At 47.0% G+C, this 25,660-nt stretch overlaps 2 protein-coding genes across 4 annotated transcripts in view; one reads left to right on the forward strand and one right to left on the reverse strand.

Annotated features, from left to right (window-relative positions):
* The window catches only part of pum1 (pumilio RNA-binding family member 1), a 122,603-nt gene extending 97,424 nt beyond the window's left edge, over positions 1 to 25,179 (reverse strand). The window contains exons 1-3 of one of the 3 annotated variants that reach the window (XM_068006834.1): positions 24,935 to 25,179; positions 22,287 to 22,424; positions 7,055 to 7,122 (exon numbers count right to left, since the gene is read on the reverse strand). The gene's annotated coding sequence lies outside the window, so the exon portion shown is untranslated. Of the gene's footprint in view, positions 1 to 7,054; positions 7,123 to 22,286; positions 22,425 to 22,897; positions 22,918 to 24,934 lie in introns of those variants that run through there. The other 2 variants (XM_068006833.1, XM_068006835.1) reach the window with 2 other exon arrangements.
* Positions 12,588 to 15,413, forward strand: LOC137342707 (ras-like GTP-binding protein RHO). The gene has a single exon (XM_068006831.1). It carries the CDS (start codon positions 12,786 to 12,788, stop codon positions 13,368 to 13,370), a length of 585 nt encoding a protein of 194 aa, XP_067862932.1. The 5' UTR covers positions 12,588 to 12,785; the 3' UTR covers positions 13,371 to 15,413.
* Positions 25,180 to 25,660: the final 481 nt, after the last annotated feature.

The raw sequence follows: 25,660 nt of genomic DNA on the forward strand, positions 1-25,660 counted from the left end.
TCTAGGCTCGCTCAGGGAAAGCGCCTGTGCACATGGGTGCCCGTGGCCATGGAACTGTACCCCAGCAAGAGTCAGTGCCATCAAGACAGGAGGGGGGAAACTGCATCACTTCACTAATTTTACTGATCTATTATTGTGTTTCTTTTATAGTACTTAGATTCAGGATAATTCCCATTCGTTACAAAATCAAGTGTATAACTTATATGTTTAGAATTTCAGTCATTTAAAATCCATTTCCCTGACATTCTTCCCAGACTCCGGCCGGCTCACTTGAACATGAACTTGGTAGCTGCTAACTGTCATCACTCAATCTGAGTCAGATCTGGCCTCCAATCACTGCACTCACCTAAATGTTAGTAAAATAAAGAGTTATTTTTCTTTTTCCTTCCAGTTTTCACCCCTCCTCTCCTGAATGCCGCCCGCCTTCCGGTACCTAATCCGTACAGGGTGCACCTAGACAGTGACACCGGGCTATTCAACCATGGGGTAGGCGAGGCACCAGAACCGGCCTCAAACCTGTTCGCCCCAGGCCGACACAGTCCTGCACTTTCCAACTGCTTATCGATTGGGAGCACAGGCACCTTCGGCAAATTAACGAAGATAATTAGATAAAATATGTGCTCCTCACAGACACTCTCAGTGATTTGGCAGAAAATCGCAGTACTCACTTACAACCACTAGTCGCCTGCGCAGCTAACCTCCCTTGGCTGAGATAGGCTGAGGATCACAAGATAGTTACAGCCCATCTTAATTTATCCACCTAGAGAAACCTTATATTGCTCTTTGTTTCTTAAATGACGATCAGAACATACTTACGGATGAGGATTCGACAATTTTTTTTTAAAATTCATTCGCGCCTGCAAGGGCCAGCATTTGTTGCCCACCCCTAATTGTCCGGAGAAGGTGGCGCTGGGCCTTCTTGCCGAACAGCTGGCAGCGGTTTGGTACAACATAGTGGCTTGCGAAGCCACTTCGGAGGGCAAGTTTAAGAGTCAACCACGTTGGTGTGGGACTTGGGTCACAGGTAGGGACAGCAAGTTTCCTTCCTTAAAGGGCATTACTGAACCAGTTGGGTTTTAACGACAATCCGACAGCTTCGTGTCGCTTTTGCTGATACCAGCTTTTTATTTCCAGATTTTTTTAAAAACTGAATTCAAATTCTCAAACTGCCATGGTGGGATTTGAACTCACGTTCTCTCTATTATTAGTCAGGTGAGTAGTGAATGAGAGGCTCTCAAATCGCACATCTTATATTAGATATGCGATTTGAGAACCTCTCATTCACTACTCACCTGACGAAGGAGATAATCTCCGAAAGCTTGTGATTTTAAAATAAAATTGTTGGACTATAACCTGGTGTTGTAAGATTCCTTACATTTGTCCACCCCAGTCCATCACCGGCATCTCCACATCATCTCTATTATTAGACCAGGCCTCTGGATTACTAGTCCAAGACACTATGGTTTTCTACACGACCATACAATATAGCTAAGAAGCATGACATATATAGGGCAATAAATTCATTCATTTTTAAAAAATGGGGCTTGATCTAAATAAACCACCTGAAGAATTTTGTGCCCTTTCATATTGCAGGAACTGCTTCTCTTCCAGATGGATCTGCGATATGCAAAGCTCCTGGTTCTCCTGAATTTGCAGCGTTCCAGTCACGGAACAGCTTCAAGGCGCTGACGGCAGCTCTAGGACAACCGCTCGTGGGAAGTTGCTCGAAAACCACGGTCACGCCACAAAGTGCCCAGACGCAGACTTTCCCCAGCGTCGGGGGGAGATCCATTCAGGCCCGCTGTATAAAAACAGCACTGCTAGGGGGGGTGGGGTGGGTCTCAGCCCATCTGGGATTTCCCCTCTCTTACCATCCACAGCCTTGCATTTTTGCTCCCTTCTCCGGATCTCCTCATATGTTGACTGATGTCTGTTTTTACGCAGCGTTTTTTTTTTTGGGGGGGGGGGGGGGGTGCGGGGAAAGCATTGCACACGTGGGATCATTCTGTGCGATTTTCCTTATCCGCCACAGAAGACGATCAGGTCGCGGAGCAAGCAATCCAAAAAAAAACACAAAACAGAACCAACAGGACTAAAAGGAAGGGGAGGAAAGCAAGAGAGGGAATTCAGAGAGCAAAAATCAAATGATTTAAAAAGAAACTAAAGGGAAAAATAATAATGTGAGGGAAAGGAAAGGGAGCAAAACCACACTGAGAACAGAGTTCAAAATCAGCCAAGAATAAACCAGAGGTAGAGTACGAACAGTAAACAGTCGGGCAGGATGACAAATACTAGGAGGCATTTTGTACTGTCACTCTCACATTTTGTAGGATGCTCATTGACAAGAAAAGGGCCAGTATAACTCCAGAGTCAGATCCCAACCTCACTCTGGAACACACTAACACCAAGTGGTGTGAGGAACCCCCACCGATCCCCACCACCCCCCCACGCCCCCCCACTTATCCAGAAGCCCAGCTTGGACCATTCGGATTAGGTGTTATCCTCCAGTCCGTGGCTGCAGTGACTGTCCAAAAACGTAGGTTGATTTTCTTCTTTAACCTCCCTGGGTTTTCCGCACCCCCTGCCCCACCCCCCCAACACCCACCTCACCGGTTAACCGGGAAGCACCCAGGATTCCATGACTTGGGTGGGGATCTCAGAGCAAGTCCAACTTCACGGCAGGACAGGGGATGCAGGATGGCAGGGCAGGGCTGTGGTTAAAAATTCGGAATTGCCCTCCAGGCTTCCAACTACACCATGGCGAGGTCATACCAGTAAATAACAAGGACCGTATTAGTCACTTAAAGGGTAACTGTTGCCCTTGTATAGGATAGAATGAATACAACAGATATGAAGAACACAGTTTTTTAAAAAAAGACTTGCATTTTTACAGCGCCTTTCACAACCTCAGGACGTCCCAAAACGCTTTACAGCCAATTAATTACTTTTTGAAGTGTAGTCACTGTTGTAACATTGGAAACATGGCAGCCAATTTACGCACAGCAAGGTCCCACAAACACCAATGTGATAATGGCCAGATCATCTGTTTTTAGTGATGTTGGTTGAGGGATAAATATTGGCCCAGGACACCTGGGAGAAATCCCCTGCTCTTTTTCGAAATATTGCCATGGGATCTTTTACGTCCACCTGAGAGGGCAGACGGGGCCTCGGTTTAATGTCTCATCCAAAAGACGACACCTCCAACAGTGCAGCACTTGCTCAGTACTGCACTGGAGTGTCAGCATAGATTGTGTGCTCAAGACTCTAGAGTCCTGCTGACTGCTTGTTGAAGGGTCTCACACCATCACCAACGCTCGCAAATATAAAAAGGTCTCTACGGCCCACGTTTGCTGATCTACTGTAAATAAAGAACTTCTCTTCTGGCCTGTTGAACCCACTGGTCAGGTTCAGTGCATTTGCAACGTGATGCAAAACCGTGTCATGTCTCCGAGTCACGTTCCCTGGCACACAAACTGCAAACTATCACATCGTGATACGATGTTACCGGGCCTACTCCCTGAAACAGTCTCTGTCGTGCTTACACGGAGAGTGGCAGCATGAAGGCAAGAGGGCACTGGCTTAAACATAGAGAGACACCAGCAGAAAGGGAGGCAAGCAGTATCTTAAATTTAGGCCGGCACTAACAGAAAGGCAGCACAAAGAAGTCACTCTTCCAAATAAAAAAAGACAAGTAATAAAAGTGCCCACAGACCAGGGATTGAAACTGGGCCCTTCTGGTCAGCATGGCTCAGTACCACACATCAACAACTTGCATTTATATAGTGCCTTTAACATAGTAAAACGTCCCAAGATGCTTGACAGGAGCAATTATCAAACAAAATTTGACACCAGGTCACATAAGGAGATATTGGGACAGGTGACCAAAAGCTTGATCAAAGAGATATGTTCTAAGGAGCGTCTTAAAGGAGGAGAGAGAGGTGGAGAGGTTTAGGAAGGGAATTCTACAGCTATGGGCCTAGGCAGCTGAAGGCACGGCCGCCAATGGTGGAGCGATGAAAATCAGGGATACACAAGAGCCCTGAATTGGAGGAGCGCAGAAATCGCGGAGGGTTGTAGGGCTGGAGGAGGTCACAGAGACAGGGAGGGGGCGAGGCCACGGAGGGATTTGAAAACAGGGCCCACTTACCCATGAATAGGTACAGTAGCTGAGATGAGATCTGAGTACAGGACTGGCTGATACTTAATTTACATTCACGGTTGAATTTTGCATCCTCACATAAAAATGTAAAACACAAACCTAATGTAGAAAAGCAACACCGCCTCAATTTCCATTTTGCTAATGAATTCACAATCGAACACAATCCACACACGCACACAAATAAAATGGAAGCACTTGATCTATGCCAATTAGGGAACAAATGATGAGAATTTAGTTAGGCAAATGATTTCATAAATTAGGCCTTTATTCGAACAGTCTATATTTAAAATCTCTGCCTCGTTTCATTAAATCAAAAATGAAACTCTATTGTTTGGGAATGTGGGCAAATGAGAACTAGGTAAATATTTTACTAAATGGGCAGCTTTTATTTTTGTTGAAGGAACAAAGTTAGTGCAATCTACAATATTATATCACTGCCTGTTCACAGATTCTTTTTTTTAAAAGCTGTGCCAAAAATTGCTAATGACGTCACTGACCATGGTCATCCCAAGTTTCATTCTCAGTCTTGGCTAAATCAGCTGAGCTCGGTTGGGATGCCACAATTGGTCACAGGTCTAGGGAACGGAAATATAAAATCAGCCAGAATTCCTGCACCTGATCACTATCCAATGGCCCTTGCTGGATCTTGCAGTTGTGTGGATATTGTATTTCCCCTCCACAATTGGATGGCCTGCCATTAGTCCCGTCTTCGCACTGAGGACACCATCCAACATGTTGTGTGGCACTATCACCGTGCTAAATGGGATAGATTCAGAACAGATCCAGCAGCTCAAAACTGGGCATCCATGAGGCGCTGTGGGCCATCAGCAGCAGCAGAATTGTATTCCAGCACAATATGTAACCTCATGGCCTGGCATATTCCTCACTCTACCATTACCAACAAGCCAGGGGTTCAACCCTGGTTCAATGAGGAGCGTAAAAGAGCATGCCAGGAGCAGTACCAGGCGTACCTAAAAATGAGGTGCCAACCTGGTGAAGCTACAACTCAGGACTACATGCATGCTAAACAGCGGAAGCAACATGCTACAGACAAAGCAAAGCGATTCCACAACCAACGGATCAGATCAAAGCTCTGCAGTCCTGCCACATCCAGTCGTGAATGGTGGTGGACAGTTAAACAACCAACGGGAGGAGGAGGCTCTGTAAACATCCCCATCCTCAATGATGGCAGAGTCCAGCATGTGAGTGCAAAAGACAAGGCTGAAATGTTTGCAACCATCTTCAGCCAGAAGTGCCAAGTGGATGATCCATCTCGGCCTCTTCCCGATATCCCCACCATCACACAAGCCAGACTTCAGCCAATTCGATTCGCTCGACATGATATCAAGAAACGGCTGAGTGCACTGGATACAGCAAAGGCTATGAGTCCCGACAACATCCCGGCTGTAGTGCTGAAGACCTGTGCTCCAGAACTAACCGCGCCTCTAGCCAAGCTGTTCCAGTACAGCTACAACACTGGCATCTACCCAACAATGTGGAAAATTGCCCTGGTATGTCCTGTCCACAAAAAGCAGGACAAATCCAATCCGGCCAATTACCGCCCCATCAGTCTACTCTCAATCATCAGCAAAGTGATGGAAGGTGTAGTTGACAGTGCTATCAAGTGGCACTTACTCACCAATAACCTGCTCACCGATGCTCAGTTTGGGTTCCGCCAGGACCACTCAGCTCCAGACCTCATTACAGCCTTGGTCCAAACATGGACAAAAGAGCTGAATTCCAGAGGTGAGGTGAGAGTGACTGTCCTTGACATCAAGTCAATGGGAATCAGGGGGAAAACTCTCCAGTGGCTGGAGTCATACCTAGCACAAAGGAAGATGGCAGTCGTTGTTGGAGGCCAATCATCTCAGCCCCAGGACATTGCTGCAGGAGTTCCTCAGGGCAGTGTCCTAGGCCCGACCATCTTCAGCTGCTTCATCAATGACCTTTCCTCCATTATAAGGTCAGAAATGGGGATGTTCGCTGATGATTGCACAGTGTTCAGCTGCATTCGCAACCCCTCAGATAATGAAGCAGTCCGAGCCCGCATGCAGCAAGACCTGGACAACATCCAGGCTTGGGCTGATAAGTGACAAGTAACATTCGCGCCAGACATGTGCCAGGCAATGACCATCTCCAACAAGAGAGAGTCTAACCACCTCCCCATGACATTCAACGGCATTACCATCGCCGAATCCCCCACCATCAACATCCTGGGGGTCAACATTGACCATAAATTTAACTGGACCAGCCACATAAATACTGTGGCTACAAGAGGAGGTCAGAGGCTGGGTATTCTGCCGCGAGTAACTCACCTCCTGACTCCCCAAAACCTTTCCACCATCTACAAGGCACAAGTCAGGAGTGTGATGGAATACTCTCCACTTGCCTGGATGAATGCAGCTCCAACAACACTCAAGAAGCTCGACACCATCCAGGACTTGATTGGCACCCTATCCACCACCCTAAACATTCACTCCCTTCACCACCGGCGCACTGTGGCTGCAGTGTGTACCATTCACAGGATGCACTGCAGCAACTCGCTAAGGCTTGTTCAACAGCACCTCCCAATCCCGCGACCTCTACCACCTAGAAGGACAAGGGCAGCAGGCACATGGGAACAACATCACCTGCACGTTCCCCTCCAAGTCACACACCATCCCGACTTGGAAATATATCGCCGTTCCTTCATCGTCGCTGGGTCAAAATCCTGGAACTCCCTTCCTAACAGCACTGTGGGAGAACCTTCACCACACAGACTGCAGCGGTTCAAGAAGGCGGCTCACCACCACCTTCTCAAAGGCAATTAGGGATGGGCAATAAATGTTGGCCTTGCCAGCGACACCCACATCCCATGAACGAATTTTTAAAAAACTACTCGCTGTCTGGACTCACAGTAATGAATGGGCACTGAGTCGAGGAATCAGAGGGCTGTGGAAACGGGCCCCAGCGAGAGTCCGCACCTTCAGGAGAGAAGAAAACCACAATAAGAGCAAAGCCAAGACAGTAGGATACAAGTCAGAGGAAGTGGTGATTGAACCATAGAGTGAGTGGGTCGTACCACACCTGGGGTGCTGGGTCCAGTTCTGGTCATGAGGGAGACATTCAGGTGACATTGCAGGAGGCCATGCAGAGAAGAGCCACAGGGTTAATCCGTAGTGTCAGGGATCTGAGTAATGAGCAGAGACTCTAAGGGAACCAAGGGATATGGGGATCGGGCAGTAAAGTGGAGATAAGGTCGAAGATCAGACATGATCTTATTGAACGGCGGAGCAGGCTTGAGGGGTCGTATGGCCTACTCCTGCTCCTATTTCTTATATTCTTAGGCCGGAGACACACTGACTTTTCAGCCTGGAAAGGGGACGCCCAAGAGGTTTATAAAATAGTTAAGGGAACGGAAATGGTAATTCGGGAATATTGGAGGAGGAGGTTGAAACGGTTAAAAGGTAAATTTAGAACTGATATCAGAAAATTCTTCTTCACACAAACTGATCAACACAAGGAATGGACTCCCAGATAGAGTAGTGGAGGGGAGAGAAACAACTGGACACTACTATGGGGGGGGACTACAGGGTCTTTCAGGATAGGCGAACAAAGATGGGCTGCATGGCCGCCCTCATCTCGTGAGATGGTGAGAAAACATCACACTGTCTTTCCCTTTCCCTGTGTATTTGTAAAGTTATGATTTCCAGGACCTGTGCTATGTATGTGTAACCGATGGAAGAGATCTTCCAGTCCCTTCCATCGCCAAATACTGGGGTCTTCACACATCTAATGCACCAACAGGGCCCCAACCTGCAGTTACAATCAACTCCCAAAGTCACCTGCTTTCTATTCAGTTCAAACAAGATTATTTTCACTTCTCCCCTCGACAACAACTTGCATTTATATAGTGCCTTTAACATAGTAAAACGCCCCAAGGCGCTTCACAGGAGTGTTATCAGGCAAAATTTAGGCACGTAAGGATATATTAGGAGAGCTGACCAAAAGCTTGCTCAAAGAGGTAGGTTTTAAGGAGCACCTTCAAGGAGGAGAGAGGGGGGTATACGGAGTGAAATACAGAGCTTAGGTCCTAGACAGCAGAAGGCGCGACCGCCAACGGTGAGACAAAGGAAGTGGGAGTCGGAGAATTGTAGGAAAGCAGAGATCTCGGAGGGTTGTAGGGCTGGAGGAGGTTGCAGAGATAGGGAGGGGCGAGGCCATGGAGGGATTTGAACACAAGGATAAGAATTTTAAAAATTGATGATAGTTTGAAAAAACAAATCTGACAAATATATTTTTTCGCCATTACTGATTATTCCAAATTACAATTTAAAATTTATCAGGTGATCTTAAATCATTTCCTAAATTTTTATTTCCCCTGAAGTGCGGCTCAGAATGCTGGGAGCAGCCTGCAGTAAGATATCTGGCCTGTATGTGGCACTGTCTAGCACTGCTTTTCTTGCCACAGAAACCAAGCGACATCTGAAACAAAGAAAAGCTTTAAGACCATTAACTCTTTCATCTAAAAAAAGGTCTCCAAAAGAAAAAAAAACACAATGCTCACACTGTGCAGTCTGCATGAGCAGGCTCGCTATTCGGCAGTGCGAGAGCTGCAGGAAACCACAATTAACTGACAATGCACTGGCGATAGTGTTGTATGCCCATGCAACACTCCCCCTCCGAATACTGATCAAGATGGTGGCACTACACTGGGGGGGAGGGGGGGGGGGGGGGAGGAGGAGGGGGAGGCATAATCCGATGCTGGTCCGCGGACTACAACATTTCCCTTCTCGCTCCATAATTCAGGCAAGTAAGTTGCGGGGGACACTGAGATCTTTTCTCTTTTCTTCAAATTCGTTTACAGATTAATCATTGACTGACAAGTTTACCAAAGCGCATTTAGAATTTCACAAGTCACCAACCTTTATTCAACACAAATAACCTCTCGGAGAGAACAAGTTGTTATTTTCCATTTGAAGGATTTCCCTTCAAGCCCCCAATTCACAAAAAAAACCTCTCTCTTCCACTGAGAGCGAAATGGGAGTTTGTTTTACGATTTTGGGATTCAAATTTAAGAATTTAGTAATTTTGCAGAATTCTGATTAAAACTGTTAGCCAAAGCTTTTTTATATTCAAGAAAAAACACACCCTTCCTTGCACATCTTACGATCAAGGCCACTGATTTAGTATGACCGAACAAATTGAATTCCATTTTTATTACATAGGATTTTAAGGGATTATCCCCTGGTATTTGGGGGAATTGTACTTTGCAGATTGCGTCCACTTTTCAGGGGGAAACCACAAGCCAGTGGCCTTCGACCAGTAAATGCCTCAATGTTCCTTCCTCATTTCCAAATAAAACCCCCCACAAATATCTGAAGTTGAAATAGATTTCTTTTTTTTTAAAAAAAAGGAAAGTCGCAAAGGTCGAGAGGTACACGTGTCAGTCACTGTGTGAAACAAGAGGGAGAGAGGGAGAAAAAGGACATTTTGGATGGAGCTCCTTCATCAGAACTGTTGTTTCTCTACCCCCACTGGGCTTTAGGACTTAATGTTTTAAAAAAAAGGAATAAATAAAAGGACCCAAAACATTAACCTGTCTTTTCCCTTTCCAGATGCTGTCACAGCTGCTCTCTATTTACAGCATTTTCTGTTTCTACATTACAAATGGATCAAAACTAAGCGGTATTTTAATTTTATTACCTCAGCACCTTCCGTGCAGACAAGAGGCAATTTTATAAACAACACAGGGCGATAGTATGGGTAGCAGTTCACACTGCAGGACAGCGGTTTGACACAAACTGAGCATGTCCCTTAATCAGCAACTATAAGTATAGCTATAAGTGTGCTGTCACATTATTCCTTCATTCCTATGATCAGAGGTGGGGGGGGTGGGGGGGGGGAGAGGTGGGGGGGGGGGGGGGGAGAGGTGGGGGGGGGGGGGGAGAGGTGGGGGAGGGGGGAGGGGGGGAGGGGGGGGGAGGGAGGTGAGGGAGGGAGGTGAGGGAGGGAGGTGGGGGAGGGAGGTGAGGTGAGGAGGGGGAGGGGGAAGGGGAAGAGGTGAAGAGGGGATGGGGATCACAGCAGGTTGAGCTCTACTCTGACATTTCCTCAGTGATTTTTCTTTTCTCTCCCGTTGTTTCGTTTGTCGGCTACAAAAGGGACAAGGACCTGGGGGAAGTTGCATTTTCTGCTTGGCACGAAAGCCCATCAACAAGAGCTGCGATTGGAGGCTTCACAGCCGTGCGGCTGAATGGTGAAAAAGGGAATCAAACTGAAAGGAAAGTACACAATGGAAGCTATGTGCTGCCTTTTGAAGCCCTAATGATTCTGTGTGTGTGTTTTTTTTTTCGTTTGCAAGCAAGGAAATAGACAAATGCAAAAGCGCAAATCCTTCCCCTGGTTTGCTGATATGTTATATCAAAGGGGGCAGTGTTGCAATTTTACAAGATGCCCAATCTTTTTATTTCTGAAACAATTTGCCCTCTGCTCTTGCCTGAAGACAGTCACTTACGTTGGGGTTAGGGGACTGGCGCCCTTTGGTACACAACAACAACTTGCATTTATACAGCGCATTTAACGTACTACGATGTCCCAAGATGCTTCACTGGAGCGTCAATCAAACAAAATTTGACACCAAGCCACATAAGGAGATATTAGGACAGGTGACCAAAAGCTTGGTCAAAGGTAAGGAATCTTACAACACCAGGTCATAGTTCACCAGGTTGTAGTCCAACAAAAAACTGTTGGACTATAACCTGGTGTTGTAAGATTCCTTACATTTGTCCACCCCAGTCCGCCACCGGCATCTCCACATCAAAAGCTTAGTCAAAGAGGTCCAAGTTACATTGTCCAAGCACGTGGGTGAACTGGGGGTGGGGGATTGAACACACGTCTCTCCGCTCCACGGAGCCCAGTGCTGGTCTTCCAAACATGTGGAGAGCAAATATTAATTCCCCTGTACAGTTGGGTTATTAAAGCTCTCCCAGTGAATCATCTGATAATTACACCGCCTCACACAGGAGTGAGACATACGGGAAAGAAAGAAAGAACGAACTTGCATTTATACAGCGCCTTTCACAACCTCAGGACGTCCCAAAACACTTTACAGCCAATTAAGTACTTTCTGAAGGGTAGTTTCTGTTGTAATGTAGGGAAACGGGGCAGTCAATCTGCGCACAGCAAGATCCCACAAACAGCAATGAGTTAAAGAGCGGATCATCTGTTTTTAAGTGATGTCGGTTGAGGGATAAATATTGGCCCAGGACACCAGCTCGTCTTCGAAATAGTGCCACGGGATCCTTTACGTCCGTCTGAGAAGGGCAGACGGGGACCTCGGTTTAACATCTCATTCGAAAGAGGGTACCAACTGTGGCAGCAACTGGGCTGCGACATTAAACTTCAGCACCCCGGGTAATCAAGGCGCTAATCGGCCAGGATTCCTGGTCCTGATCAATAATGAGTGACCATGGTTACAAGGGCGAGGCAGGTAGCCGTGCTCCTGTTTCCTCCCCCTTATCCTGGTGCAAAAACCTTGCGAGGGGAGAGGGCGGGGGGTGGCGGGAAAAGGCCTGCGACCGGGCTATGCTATTAATCTGGCCCACCAAATTCCAGGTGCTCTGAGAGCTGGACAGGCACGCTCTGTCTTTCCAGCATCCAGGGTAGGAAAGGCAGTCCCGTTCAGTGGGCCTAATTATAAACAGATGATTCCCTAAAATAGCACTAGTAATAATGCCGGGATCCCATGCAGTTAAAAAAAAGGGGAGTTTGGCTTTATTCAGTCATAATTTTTTTTTAAAAGTTTGCCTGGCAACAAAGATTTCACAGTGCACAGCTGTAATTACAGGGGAGGGGGGGGGGAAGAGTAGTGGAGGGGGGAATACACAATACTTGAATGTTGTAATCCATTCCAGTGCACCAGAGCACAGAAAAAGGACTAAAAAAAGAGTAACACATTGCAGTTCTAAAAAAAAAAATTACAGTAAAAATCCATTAACTGCACAAGTCACCTTAAAAAAGGGGAGTCTGTGTACACAAAGTTATGATGTGGAGATGCCGGTGATGGACTGGGGTTGACAATTGTAAACAATTTTACAACACCAAGTTATAGTCCAGCAATTTTATTTTAAATTCACAAGCTTTCGGAGATTTCCTCCTTCCTCAGGCAAATGTTTGCCTGAGGAAGGAGGAAATCTCCGAAAGCTTGTGAATTTAAAATAAAATTGCTGGACTATAACTTGGTGTTGTAAAATTGTTTACAAAAATACACAAAGTTAGATTGCAGCCTGGGCTAGGCCCAGCTGCTCCTTCTGTTTCCGTGTTCTTGGCTATCGCTGGCCAATCATTACATGGTTTGTTTTGTTAACTTATTTCATGGCTTGCTCCCACGACCGGTAAAACCTGATTGGGAGGTCAGCATTCCAATTCGCTTATAAAACCCAGGCAGTCTCCACCTTGATGTGATACGTCCAACACAAGCAACACACCCGGGGAGTAAATTATCTACAGACGGGCAATGAGCCTGCTCTTGTTCACTGCGGCTTTCTCCTGACCAACAATTCTACCCGTTTGCTTTGTCGGTGTTTAGGAGAGGGAGTTGGGTGCTATCTTTTGGACATCAAATCAACAGAAGATCACAGAGAGCATGTCTACTATAAGGAAGAAGCTGGTGGTTATCGGTGATGGAGCCTGTGGGAAGACGAGCCTGTTGTTTGTGTTGAGCAAGGACGAGTTCCCTGAAGGCTACGTGCCCACCGTCTTTGACACCTACGTGGCCGATATGGTTGTTGACGAGAAGCAGGTGGAGCTGGCGCTCTGGGACACGGCCGGGCAAGAGGATTACGACCGCCTGCGCCCCCTCTCCTACCCCGACACCGACGTCATCCTGATCTGCTTCTCGGTGGACAGCCCCGACTCCCTGAGGAACATTCCGGACAAGTGGATGCCCGAGGTCAGGCACTTCTGCCCCGGAGTACCCGTGGTGCTGGTGGGCAACAAGAAGGACCTGCGGAGCGACGAGCGGGCACGCAAGGAGCTGGCGAGGACCAAGAGGGAGCCGGTGAAGTGGGAGGAGGGCCGGGCCATGGCGGAGAGGATCGGGGCCTACGATTACCTGGAATGCTCCGCCAAGCACAAAGAAGGCGTCTGGGAGGTCTTCGAAACGGCCACCAGGGCTACTTTGAACGTGGCAGAGCCAGGATGCTTCGGCTGTGCGTGTACAGTGATCTAGCGAGCTGGACTGGCACGGGCGAAGGATGAAGATTTACCCAATTTACCAATAAAAAGGGAAATGGCCTTACCTGTCGGAGCAGGAAATGATTCAACCGGGGGCGGGAGGGGGGGGGTGGGCGCGTTGGGGGAGGAAAACAAATCACATTCACCGCACAGGAAACTAGGACACTCTTCAAAACAAGGTGTCAGCCGTGGCGCAGTGCGTACCTCTCTCGCCTTTGAGTCAGGTTGTGGGTTCAAGTCCCCACCCCAGAGACTCGAGCACAAAATCTAGGCTGCCACTCCCAGTGCCAGTACTGAAGGAGTGCTGCACTGTTGGAGGTGCCGTTTTTCGGATGAGACATTAAACCGATGCCCCGTCTGCCCTCTCAATTGGCCGTAAAAGAACCCGCAGCCGCTATTTCGAAGAAAAGCAGGGGAGATGTCCCCAGGGTCCTGGAGCCAACATTTATCCCTCAATCAACATCACTAAAAACAGATGATCCGGTCGTTTATTTCATTGCTGATTGTGGGATCATGCTGTGCGCAAATTACAACATTACAACAGTGACTACACTTCAAAAGTACTTCATTGGCTGTAAAGCACGTTGGGACGGCCTGAGGTCACGAAAGGTTTCTATATAAATGCAAGTCTTTCCTTTTCTTTCAACAAATGTTTAAAGTGGCTTAAAAATCACTTAAACATCTTCTGTTGAGAAATAAAGGAAAATATTTTGTAGGACACCAGACGGCTATATTATAGTTCAGTTGGCGTACAAATTTATTAGTGACCTTGTGCAGAACGACTACATTTTCTGTTAAAGGGACAGGCCGTGAAGGAAAAGGGATGTATTTTCTGCTGTTGATTCATTTTCTGCCTCTATACTCACATTTTCCTCTTTGCTAATGCTTGAGAGTTGGAAAATATACCTGACAGTGACTCATCGGGTACTTTCCCATGTTTATGAAGGGGTGAGTAAGGGTGTGACAATTAGATCATATGAACTGCCAATTATTAGTTTATATCAAATCAAATTTAATCTTCCCTCATTGCACAGAGGGCAAAGGCAAGCAAGTTGGTGTTGTACTAATTCAGGCCAGGTCAATCTGTGCCGAGTTAGCCGATTTCAGCCAGCGAAGCTGCCGGGTGATAGAATTGGCCCCGTGCCTATTGGATCGGGGGGGGGGGGGGGGAGGGGGAGGATGGAAATTAGCCAGAGATAACCCAGGCGCTGATTGCCGTGCAGTCACTTCAGGTGCAAAGCGCGCCTCCGTTGGGCGACAACGGGATCGGGCTGTGCTGCGGTGCCTTCCATGGTCGAATATCCTGGCGTCACTCGCCCTCTGCGCCTCCTACGCCAGGAATGGCCACTTGGGTGAGTTAACGCAGGGCGGCCATGGATGGTGGAATTGCACGGGGGAGAAGGCAGGAAGGAAAACAAAAAAAAAAATAAATAAAATCCAATTCTCACCACAGAACACACAGCATCTGCGGCCGTTTGAACTTATTGCCGGCTATGTGGCAGCCCAACAAGCAAGGAGTTCAGCACTGGCTGTTCCAGCAACTCAGGCTTGCGGAACAATGGCACTGACAAGGCTTTCAAGCGTGTACAGAAGAGGGAGTAGGTGATCCTAACCAACACCGTGTCACCTTCACCCATCATCCCTGTGCTCGCTGACCTACATTGGCTCCCGGTCCTGCAACGCCACGATTTTGAAAATTCTCATCCTGGTGCTCAAATCCCTCGCCCCTCCCTATCTCTGTAACCTCCTCCAGACCTACAACCCTCCGAGATCTCTGCGCTCCTCCAATTCTGGCCTATTGCGCATCCCCGATTTTAATCGCTCCACCATTGGTGGCCGTGCCTTCAGCTGCCTGGGCCCTAAGCTCTGGAATTCCCTCCTTAAACCTCTCTCTCCTCCTTTAAGACACTCCTTTAAACCTATCTCTTACCTGCCCTAATTTCTCCTTATGTGACTCGGTGTCAAATTTTGTTAGATAATCGCTCCTGTGAAGTGCCTTGGGACGTTTTACGACATTAAAGGCGCTATATGAATGTAAGTTGTTGTTGTTATTGTTGACTGTTCAGCACTGGAATCCACCAACTCTCACATTCCCTCCCATCACTCTGTGTCCACACACTAACTAACATGAAACTGAGTCCCGCAGACCAGGAAAGCCCCCAGGTTCGTTCCCTGGTCTGTGTTGGGACAGCTCACGTCGGCCGGGGTAGTGAATAGCCTCAGCCCCTGCTGGGGAAAGAAGAGGACGTTATCAGCCAGGGTTCCCTCTCCCAATCACTACCTGGTGAGCACTGCTGGGAAACTGAGTGTCCGGCAAAGATGGGATCAGGGATCAGGGATCAGGGCTCCGCTCTCCCTGCCCTCCCGCTGCATTTCTCACTGTATCAGAGGGTGGCTGGTGCCCTGTCATCTATAACCCCATCCGGTACTCAGCACCTTCAGGAGAGGAGGGCAGAAAACAAACTAAATGCATTCTGCTGAATATAGTAACATGGGATAACGCTCATTTTTACTGACCAATTTACATGGCAGAATGTTTTCTCGATGTGGCTGTAACAATACCAGAGGCCTGTTTATATTGTGGGGCAGGTAACAACTGCATGTACATACAGTGGGTGGCATTCACCAGACAAAGGGGACCGGTCAGATGATGGGGAAGGGGACGGGGACCCGCCGGGCGACGGGGACCGGGACCCGCCGGGCGATGGGGACGGGGACGGGTTCTCATCCGCTGTGTTCACTTGCTGGCCTGATAGAAAAGTTAGAGCCTCTGGCAGGGGTTGATTATACCGTCTCAGATGTCACGGCATCCAGAGGTTCCGGCAAGACAATCCATGGGCAAGAAACAGGAGAACAGAAAAGGTTGGGGGGTGGGGGTGGGGGGAGAAGGGCAGGAATCTCACCCCCGCTCCTAGTTACTGAATTGAGGGGGTAAGGGGGGGGGGGAGGTAAGGGCTAAAATTATTTATTTAAGTTGAGTAAGAACATAACTTTTCTTTCCTTTGAAAAGAGGTGTGGCTCGAGTTAAACGTTAGCCTGTTTATTTAGATTGGATCAGCAGATAACAATGTGCGCAGTGAATATTTGCTCAGAATAAACTGCACGATCGGCACGTGTTTTCTGGGAAATTTTATGGAGGCTTCATCTGGGTTTTGAACAATCCTTCCGTCTATTCCCATTCCAGATAATTTAACAGAGGATTGGTGCGATCGGTTCCTACACTGAAGGACTTGCTGTAAAACACTTCCAATAAACGGACTGCTCGGTTTAAGCAAACAGTTTAAATGTCTTTTCTTCGAGGATGTGGCTTTTGCAACAGATTTTCTTCACAAGAAAACAAAAAAAAAATAACAAAGTAAAACGATGCTGTAACGAACAGGCCACTGACACAAACATTTGAAAGAAAGGAGGCCATCTTGTGGATGATTGCACTGTCCTTTCACCTCCGAGATCGAGGTTCAAATCCAACCCAAAGTTAATGGGATTAAAATCTCTGTTCCACTGCATTGGCTGGAAGAATCCAATGACTGTTGAATGGCCTCAACCCAGTTCTGCGACAGCATAAAGAGGTCAGCTGTGGCTCAGCGGGTAGCACTCTCGCCTCTGAGTCAGAAGGTCGTGAGTTCAAGTCCCACTCCAGAGACTTGAGCACAAAATCTAAGCTGACACTCCACTGCACTGTCGGAGGTGCTCTCTCTTGGATGAGACGTTCAACCAAGGCACCGTGCGTCTGCCCTCTCAGGTGGACGAGAAAGATCCCATGGCACTATTCCAAAGAAGATTCTGGCCAATCCGTCAACCAACATTTAATAAAACTGGATTATCTGGTCATTATCTCATTGCTGTTTGTGGGATCTTGCTGTGCACAAATTGGCTGCTGCGTTTCCTACATTATAACTGACTATATTTCAAAAAACTACTTAATTGGCTGTAAAGCGCTTTAGGACGCCCTGAGGTCGTGAAAGGCGCTATATAAATGCAATTCTTTCTTTCTGAGCTGGTAGCATCACTCAGAGTGGACAAAGCAATGGCTGGTGTGTGAAACAGGAGATGGCTCACACGTCAAATTAGACTTGCAGGTGCTGCTGATATGTTATTGTACTATCTGTACAATGCTTTGTTCATCATGAAGTGCATGTTTGAAGTAAGATCTTTGTGGTTGGTGAGGACAGTTAACATGTTCCTCTTTGGAATCAGCCACGTGCCGAAACACAGGAGCAGGTGGAGAGAGAAATGGGAAGGTTTGCTGATGCCTGCCGAATACTGTATTCCCTTGCCCCACTCAGTGTAAAGCGAATCCACACAAACCACAAGATCTGAGGTTCATTCCCTGGTCTGCACTGAGCATAGCTGATTTCAACCAGGGCAGCACTTGACATGTTCAAATTGGCCCTTGAATCCCTGTCCAAGAGAGGAGTGAAAAAATAAATCAGGCAGGGTTCCAACTCCTGATGGCTATCGAGTGGCTCTGGCTGCAAAGTGCCTGGTTGTTGAATGAGGATCGGACTGGATTTGGCTGTAATGCCCCCAAATAAGTCTTCAACATTCATTGTCCAGGGTCACACATAACAAATGGCCACATGGGCCTGGCAACCCAGTACTGGTCACCACACACCATGGAACTATACCCCAGTACTGGTCACCACATACCATGGAACTATAACCCAGTACTGGTCACCACATACCATGGAACTATACCCCAGTATGAGTCACCACACACCATGGAACTATACCCCAGTATGAGTCACCTCACACCATGGAACTCTACCCCAGTATGAGTCACCACATACCATGGAACTATAACCCAGTACTGGTCACCACACACCATGGAACTATAACCCATTGTGGATCATCACCTTCAGGGGAGGAGGAAAGAATATTCCAAAGCAGGAGGGAACAACTGGTGGGGTCTGTCCAGATAATCAGATAGACTGGACATACACTAACCCAATGTGTCAAAGTGATGCACATGAATAGACAAGACGACCATGACCTTTCTCAATGATCCCTTCAATTCTCAGCTCTGAACCCTCTCGATTTCACAGCCAGCACAGTGGCCAACAGCTGGTTTGACAATGTGCTTTGAGACAGTCATTTATAACGCACAAGTCAGTGTTCTATCAGTCAACTTTGCACTGCAGCAGGAAGGCTACTGAATCAGACAATATTAATGGGTTCAAGGGACAACGAGACACATTTCTGCAGAGAGATGGTATTGGGGAATATTGCGAGAGGGCAGGGAGGTGTGACTGATCACTGACAAAGAGACAAGTTTGTTCGGCCTTTCTTTTCCTGTCTCTTGTATTCTCAGGCAAGGCTGGGATTTGCTGTCACTGGACAAAATGGCATGTGCTTTTTGCGTCTTGCACTACAGTACCACCAATGGTAGGAGGACAGAGTTGCAGGCAGAGTGCAGTACTGTATTTAAAAGTCATCCCACTTCAGATTTGTCCAACATTCCATTTGAAATGCTCCGTTATTCTTGAAAGGCAATAATGTGTAACTTATTTAGTCCGTACTCATCAGCAGGGACCAGAATTCCATTTTGATCTACTGCGCCAGGGAGAGCACTGGAGACGCAGTATGCACACACATAGCCCCTGCTGATGCTCTGTTACCCCAAATGGGACAATTAAGAACTTTAACATGCTCCATTCACACCACATCGGGCCAAGACGCACTTGTCCGCTCCTCTGTTTTTCCAATTTTCTTCGCTCATCTGCTGAAGGCGGCAGCAGATGGTCGACTAGGCAGGATGGCTATTTGGTATCTCAACCAACTGGCCATTCTTCATCAGTGACCTAGATAGCGAGTGTCAGTCGGCTATTTGGCCAAGGGGGCCTCACCTAGGATCCAGACACTGCCAGTCAGAGCAGCAATCCTGGCTATTTTCCACCCCTCCCGGGCCTGAGAATATTGAGCTCAACTGGAACACTCCAGCACCGTCCCAGACAGCTGAGAACAGGAACCCAACTTGGAACTTTACTGGTCTGTACGGTTCAGCGGCCATGTGACCCACTCCCCGAGTTCGGTGGGGAGGGGGGAAAGAGAGAGTGAAGGGGGTCCATCTACATCCATTTGAAAACCCCCTACTGAAGGTGGTTTGAACAATGTCAGCCCAAGAAACTTCCGGTATGTCTGGAAGTGTTGACATTGGCATCCATGTGCTCCATCAAGGCAAGTGAAGTGCCAGTCACTAATCTATTGGTAACTGTGCTGGTCCCTCCACAGGGTCAAAGTTGGTTAGTGGACCTGTGAATGCCAGTCCGCGTTCTGAATATCAGCATAAGACTTCGCAAATAGAAATAAGTCCATCCTTTATCAACTCCTCCTCCTCTCCTCCTGAAAATACCAACTTTTGCTGGGTTACAGTCCCAAAGGAACCTGGTAACCGTGCTCATTCTTTGTATGTGAGCCTAGACAGTGAGCACCAGGGCCATGAAGGGCATCGCAAGCCCAAGCTTGACTCATTCCTAACCCAATGTCGGCACTCATACACTGCACAGAATTGGATAATTGCACAGCACAGAAGGAGGCCATTCGCCCCATCATTCCTGTGCTGGCTCCCTGAAAGAGCTCTCCAATTAGTCCTGCTCCCTCCCGCTCTTCCTCATAGCCCTGCAATTTTTTTCCTTTTTAAAGTATTTATCCAATTCTCTTTTGAAAGTTACTATTGCATCTGCTTCCACTGCCCTTTCAGGCAGCGCATTCCAGATCAGAACAGCTTGCTGCGTAAAAAAAATTCTCATCATCTCGCCCCTGGCTTTTTTGCGAATGATCTTAAGTCTGTGCCCTCTGGTTACTGACCCTCCTGCCAGTAAGAACAGTTTCTCCTTATCTACTCTATCAAAACCGTTCATAATTTTGAACATCCCTATTAAATCTCTCCTTAATCTTCTCTGCTCTAAGGAGAACAATCCCAGCTTCTTTAATCTCTCCACATAAAGTGAATTCCCTCATCCCCGTTAACGTTCTGGTAAATCTCCTCTGCACCCTCTCTAAGGCCTTGACATGCTTCCTAAAGTGTGGTGCCCAGAATTGGACACAATACTCCAGCTGAGGTCTAGCATGCGTCATTGGAGAAGGATCTGGCTAATTTTCTTTTCCCGAACTCACGGGCACGGAGGCCAATTTTAGAGCCTGCAGCTCCGCCCCTGTCTGAGATCAGCCAAGAGACCAGAGAAAAAACCTGGAGCCTATTCTGGTCAGTATGGCTCAGCTCTTCACTGTCTCAACCAGATGAATCCTCATGGACCCAAATGTCGAATGATAAGAAACACTATTGATGCCTATGTTATCAACTGAAACAACGTGAAGGTGTTCTGCATTTTATAGGTTCTGAGACAACCTATGCCCTAACTATAATCTTTCAAAGTTCTCTAGATTCAGGAACTGTCCCTCTAGATTGGAAAATTGCACATGTCACTCTGCTTTTTAAGAAAGGAGAGAGAGGGAAACCAGAGAATTATAGACCAGTTAGCCTAACATCTGTTGTGGGGAAAATGCTGGAGTCTATAATTAAGGATAGGGTCACTGAACACCGAGAATTTTCAATTAATCAGAGAGAGCCAGCATGGATTTGTGAAAGGTAGGTCGTGCCTGACAAACCTGATTGAATTTTTTGAAGAGGTGACTAAAGTAGTGGACAGGGGAATGTCAATGGATATTATTGATATGGACGTCCAGAAGGCATTTGATAAAGTCCCACGTAAGAGGCTGTTAGTTAAGATAAAAGCCCATGGAATCGAGGGAAAAGTACAGACTTGGTTAGGAAGTTGGCTGAGCGAAAGGCGACAGAGAGTAGGGATAATGGGAAGGTACTCACATTGGCAGGATGTGACTAGTGGAGTCCTGCAGGGATCTGTCTTGGGGCCTCAATTATTCACAATATTTATTAACAACTTAGATGAAGGCATAGAAAGTGTCATATCTAAGATTGCAGATGACTCAAAGATTGGTGGCATTGTAAGCAGTGTAGATGAAAACATAAAATTACAAAGGGATATTGATAGATTAGGTGAATGGGCAAAACTGTGGCAGATGGAATTCAATGTAGGCAAATGTAAGGTCATCCACTTTGGATCAAAAAGGATAGAACAGGGTACTTTCTAAATGGTAAAAAGTTAAAAACAGTGGATGTCCAAAGGGACTTAGGGGTTCAGGTACATAGATCATCGAAGTGTCATGAACAGGTGCAGAAAATAATCAAGAAAGCTAATGGAATGCTGGCCTTTATATCTAGAGGACTGGAGTACAAGGGGGCAGAAGTTATGCTGCAGCTATACAAAACCCTGGTTAGACCGCACCTGGAGTACTGTGAGCAGTTCTGGGCACCGCACCTTCGGAAGGACATATTGGCCTTGGAGGGAGTGCAGCGTAGGTTTACTAGAATGACACCCGGACTTCAAGGGTTAAGTTACAAGGAGAGATTACACAAACTGGGGTTGCTTTCTCTGGAGTTTCGAAGGTTAAGGGGTGATCTGATCAAAGTTTATAAGATATTAAGGGGAACGGATAGGGTGGATAGAGAGAAACTATTTCCACTGGTTGGGGATTCTAGGAGTAGGGGGCACAGTCTAAAAATTAGAGCCAGACCTTTCAGGAGTGAGATTAGAAAACATTTCTACACACAAAGGGCGGTAGAAGTTTGGAACTCTCTTCCGCAAACGGCAATTGATACTAGCTCAATTGCTAAATTTAAATGTGAGATAGATAGCTTTTTGGCAACCAAAGGTATTAAGGGATATGGGCCAAAGGCAGGTATATGGAGTTAGATCACAGATCAGCCATGATCTTATCAAATGGCGGAGCAGGCACGAGGGGCTGAATGGCCTACTCCTGTTCCTATATTCGTAACCATCAGTGTTTATGCATCCTGGCAAAGGAAGGCCATATAAAATCCAAAACTCACACTCCCCGATGGCCTATTGGGTAATGGCGTCACCAGTTGCAGTTCTTTGTCACACGGACCAGGAGGTCTTGGGTCCGGATATCCAGTTTACGTGGAGTTAGCTCCGCTCAGCCAGGGTTACCACTGGGCTCAGTGTTTCTGTGAGGGGGAGAAAAGAAAACAAAAGTCAGAACGCCCCTGCTCTCCTTCGAAATCATGCCATGAGATCTTTTACATCTTCCTGAGAGGGTAGGCGGGGCCTCGGTTTAGTGTCTCATCCAAAAGAGGGCACCTCCGCCAGTGCAGCATTCCCTCAGTACTGCACTGTAGTGTCAGCTTAGATTTTGTGCTCAAGTCTCTGGAGTGGGACTTGAACCCGCGACCTTCTGACTCAGAGGCGAGAGTGCTGCCAACTCAGCCATGGTTGACGCCTTACACAAACTCTAAACCAAACACTCATTTCTAATCATCTTCAACAGCCATAAAATCGCCAGCGAAAGACTCTAGTCTCATCATTACCCCAAAAACAGCACAAAATCATTTAAACTCAATCACTTTCTGCAGCCTCACTCAAATTGTGTTTGGCCAACTATTTTACTTACAAACGCACAATACAATGAAATAAATCATACCGTGTTGTGTATAAAGTCACTGTGGAAAAGACGATACAACAACCATTTGCATTTATATAGCACCTTTAGTAAAACGTCCCAAGGCGCTTCACAGGAGCGATTACCAAACAAAATGTGACACCGAGCCACAGAAGGAGATATTAGGACAGGTGATCAAAAGCTTGGTCAAAGAGGTAGGTTTTAAGGAGGAGAGGTGGAGCGGCTTAGGGAGGGAATTCCACAGCTTGCCAACTTTCTCCCAGAACAATGAAAGCGTTCAAAATATTCACGGTGAAGACATTTCCCCTTTAAAGAAGTAATGGGTCTAAGACACAATGGCTACACAACATCTCCAGGGAGAATGACGGGAGAGATCAGGAGAATTTAAAACATTTTTTGTTTAAATGCAGAGGGTTGTCAGGACATGGTTTGACCCACCAGTAACTGCGGTGGAAGCAAAATACATAGTAGACAGATATGTGGAAAATAAAAAAATTAAAAGGCTTTAGGGAAAGGGCAGGGAAACGTACTTAAGTGATAACTCTTTCAGAGAGCTGGCACAGGTGTGATGGGCCGAACGGCCTCCCTCTGAGAGGTAAAATTCTAATTCTATGATCGCACGTGTTTCCAACCTACAGCCTGAGGCACATGTGGCACCAAACCCTGGAAATTAAGAACGAACTTGCATTTATACAGCGCCTTTCATGACCTCCCGTAACCCTTTGCAGGCAATGACACACTTTTGAAGTGTAGTGTAACATAGGAAACACGGCAGCAAATTTGCGCACAGCAAGGTCCCACAAACAGCCATGAGAATCTATTTTTTAGTGGTGCTCATTGAAGGATAAATGTTGGCCTGGGTGGGCACTGGGTGAACTCCCCTACTCTTCTTCGGATGGCGCCATGGGATCTTTTACACCCATCTGAGAGGACAGACAGGGCCTCGGTTTAACGTCTCATCCGACAGTGCAGCACTCCCTCAGTTCTGCACTGGAGTGGAGACTTGAACCCACAACCACAGGCAAGAGTGCTACCAACTCAGCCATGGCTGATGCCTCAGGCCCTTAAAGTCTTGTTTATGCTTTTATTTCCTGTTCAGTTTGAATTTTATGAAGTTGGTAGTTTGGAAAGGGCTGTTTTTTTTCTTTAGTGCTATTGCCTTTATTGGTGACTGAATGATCACACCTAGATCTGTATCAGTGACTTGAGATAAATGCAGATTGATGGATTGATATTTTACGTTGGGGGCCTCAAGACAAGGACTTTGACACCCCTTCCCTAGGATTTCATCATTCCCAAACTATCACAAACATGATAACTTTAAAAGGGGTTTTGAGAAGAGGCTCGTTCTTTGCTGGTTCTCCGTCAGCATGGCTGGTGTTTTCAAATAGTGAAAACTATTTTAGTAATAGTAAGCATTTTAGAAAAAACAAGCCAAGTAAAAATGCACCACCCAGTGCAGAACTTAGCCGTACAAAACCGGGAAGGATCTCCAGTCTCAACCACCAGACTGTGCTGAGTGAGTTGCTCCCAGCACCCACATTAGAAAGGGGGGGGGGGGGGGTTAGGGAGGAAAGAGAAAAGAGAAATCAGCCAAGATTCTCAACTGTTTATCACTATCCAGTGACATTACACGGCCTGGTTTCAGCTGTGAAGCCGCCCACAGTCAGATAGTCTGCCGACATTTACTGTGGAGACCCGCACATGAAGAACAGCCACTTGGGTGAAGCACAACAGGAAGCCCCATGCCCGTGGAGCTATACCCCACCCCATCCCCCCAAAAAACGGGGTTCGACGCCTCCAGGAGAGGGGAAAAAAAGGGGACGAGGTGGAAATTTTAAAGCAAAACAAAACAAGAGACAAACTGATTCATTTTGAGGGGGGCGGGGGATAAGACCCAATACAGCCTGAAATAATGGGGAGTTGGGGGGGGGAGGAAGTTACCAGATAGTAAGAGCATGGAGGGAGGAGCTGCAATTACCCATCCAGAGCTGGCAAAGTTGGCGTGTGTTTATCTGAACCCACGCCCACACCTTGTTAAGCTTTCCTGGCACTTACCTGTATTCAGAGCTGCCTCAGGTCCAGGTGGAATGACATCAGTGAGTGCATGCAGTATGCCAAGCCTTTGTGACATAAGCAAGTGTATGATATCAGCCAGGTGACTGGTGGGAGGGCATTTACAAAGCTTAAAGCGTGCAAGGCCAGGGATCTCTTTGCATCCTCCAGCACACAGACTTTATTTTGGCAGAAACACTGCAGCACAAAGACAACAAGTGGGGAGAGTCAGGACAATACATGCAATCAGCTGAGACACAGAGAGAGAGAGAGAGAGAGAGGAAATGAGCACACAGGAAATGATGTTACAGAGAAGGCAGTGCCACAGCCTTAAAGGGAGACATGCCTCTTTAATAATCTTGCAATCCTGTTTATATTTTTTTAAAGATACAATCATCGCTCTATGCAAATAATGTTATTACATTTTATATTTTAAAAGTAGCGACATGATGCAGTTTTTGCAACACACTTTTTAAATTTTTTTCTCATCCATCCTCTCCCTCCTTCCCCCACCCTCTATTGTCACACCGGCATAGACCCCTGCTGGGAAATTGTTCCGCTCATGCCAGTAGCCCATCAGTTCTCTCTCCCAATTGTCCATTCTTCCTGTGTAACACCAGGCTATTTGACTGTGTAGGCCATCACAGTGGGACACCATTCTGCCCTCATCCGACAGCCGCAAATTGCACTTGGCGGCAAAGGACCACTAGTTGGGAACCAGGAGCAGGA

Source organism: Heptranchias perlo, chromosome 26 (genome assembly GCF_035084215.1).
Source record: "Heptranchias perlo isolate sHepPer1 chromosome 26, sHepPer1.hap1, whole genome shotgun sequence".
In the NCBI taxonomy this organism is placed as follows: domain Eukaryota; kingdom Metazoa; phylum Chordata; class Chondrichthyes; order Hexanchiformes; family Hexanchidae; genus Heptranchias; species Heptranchias perlo.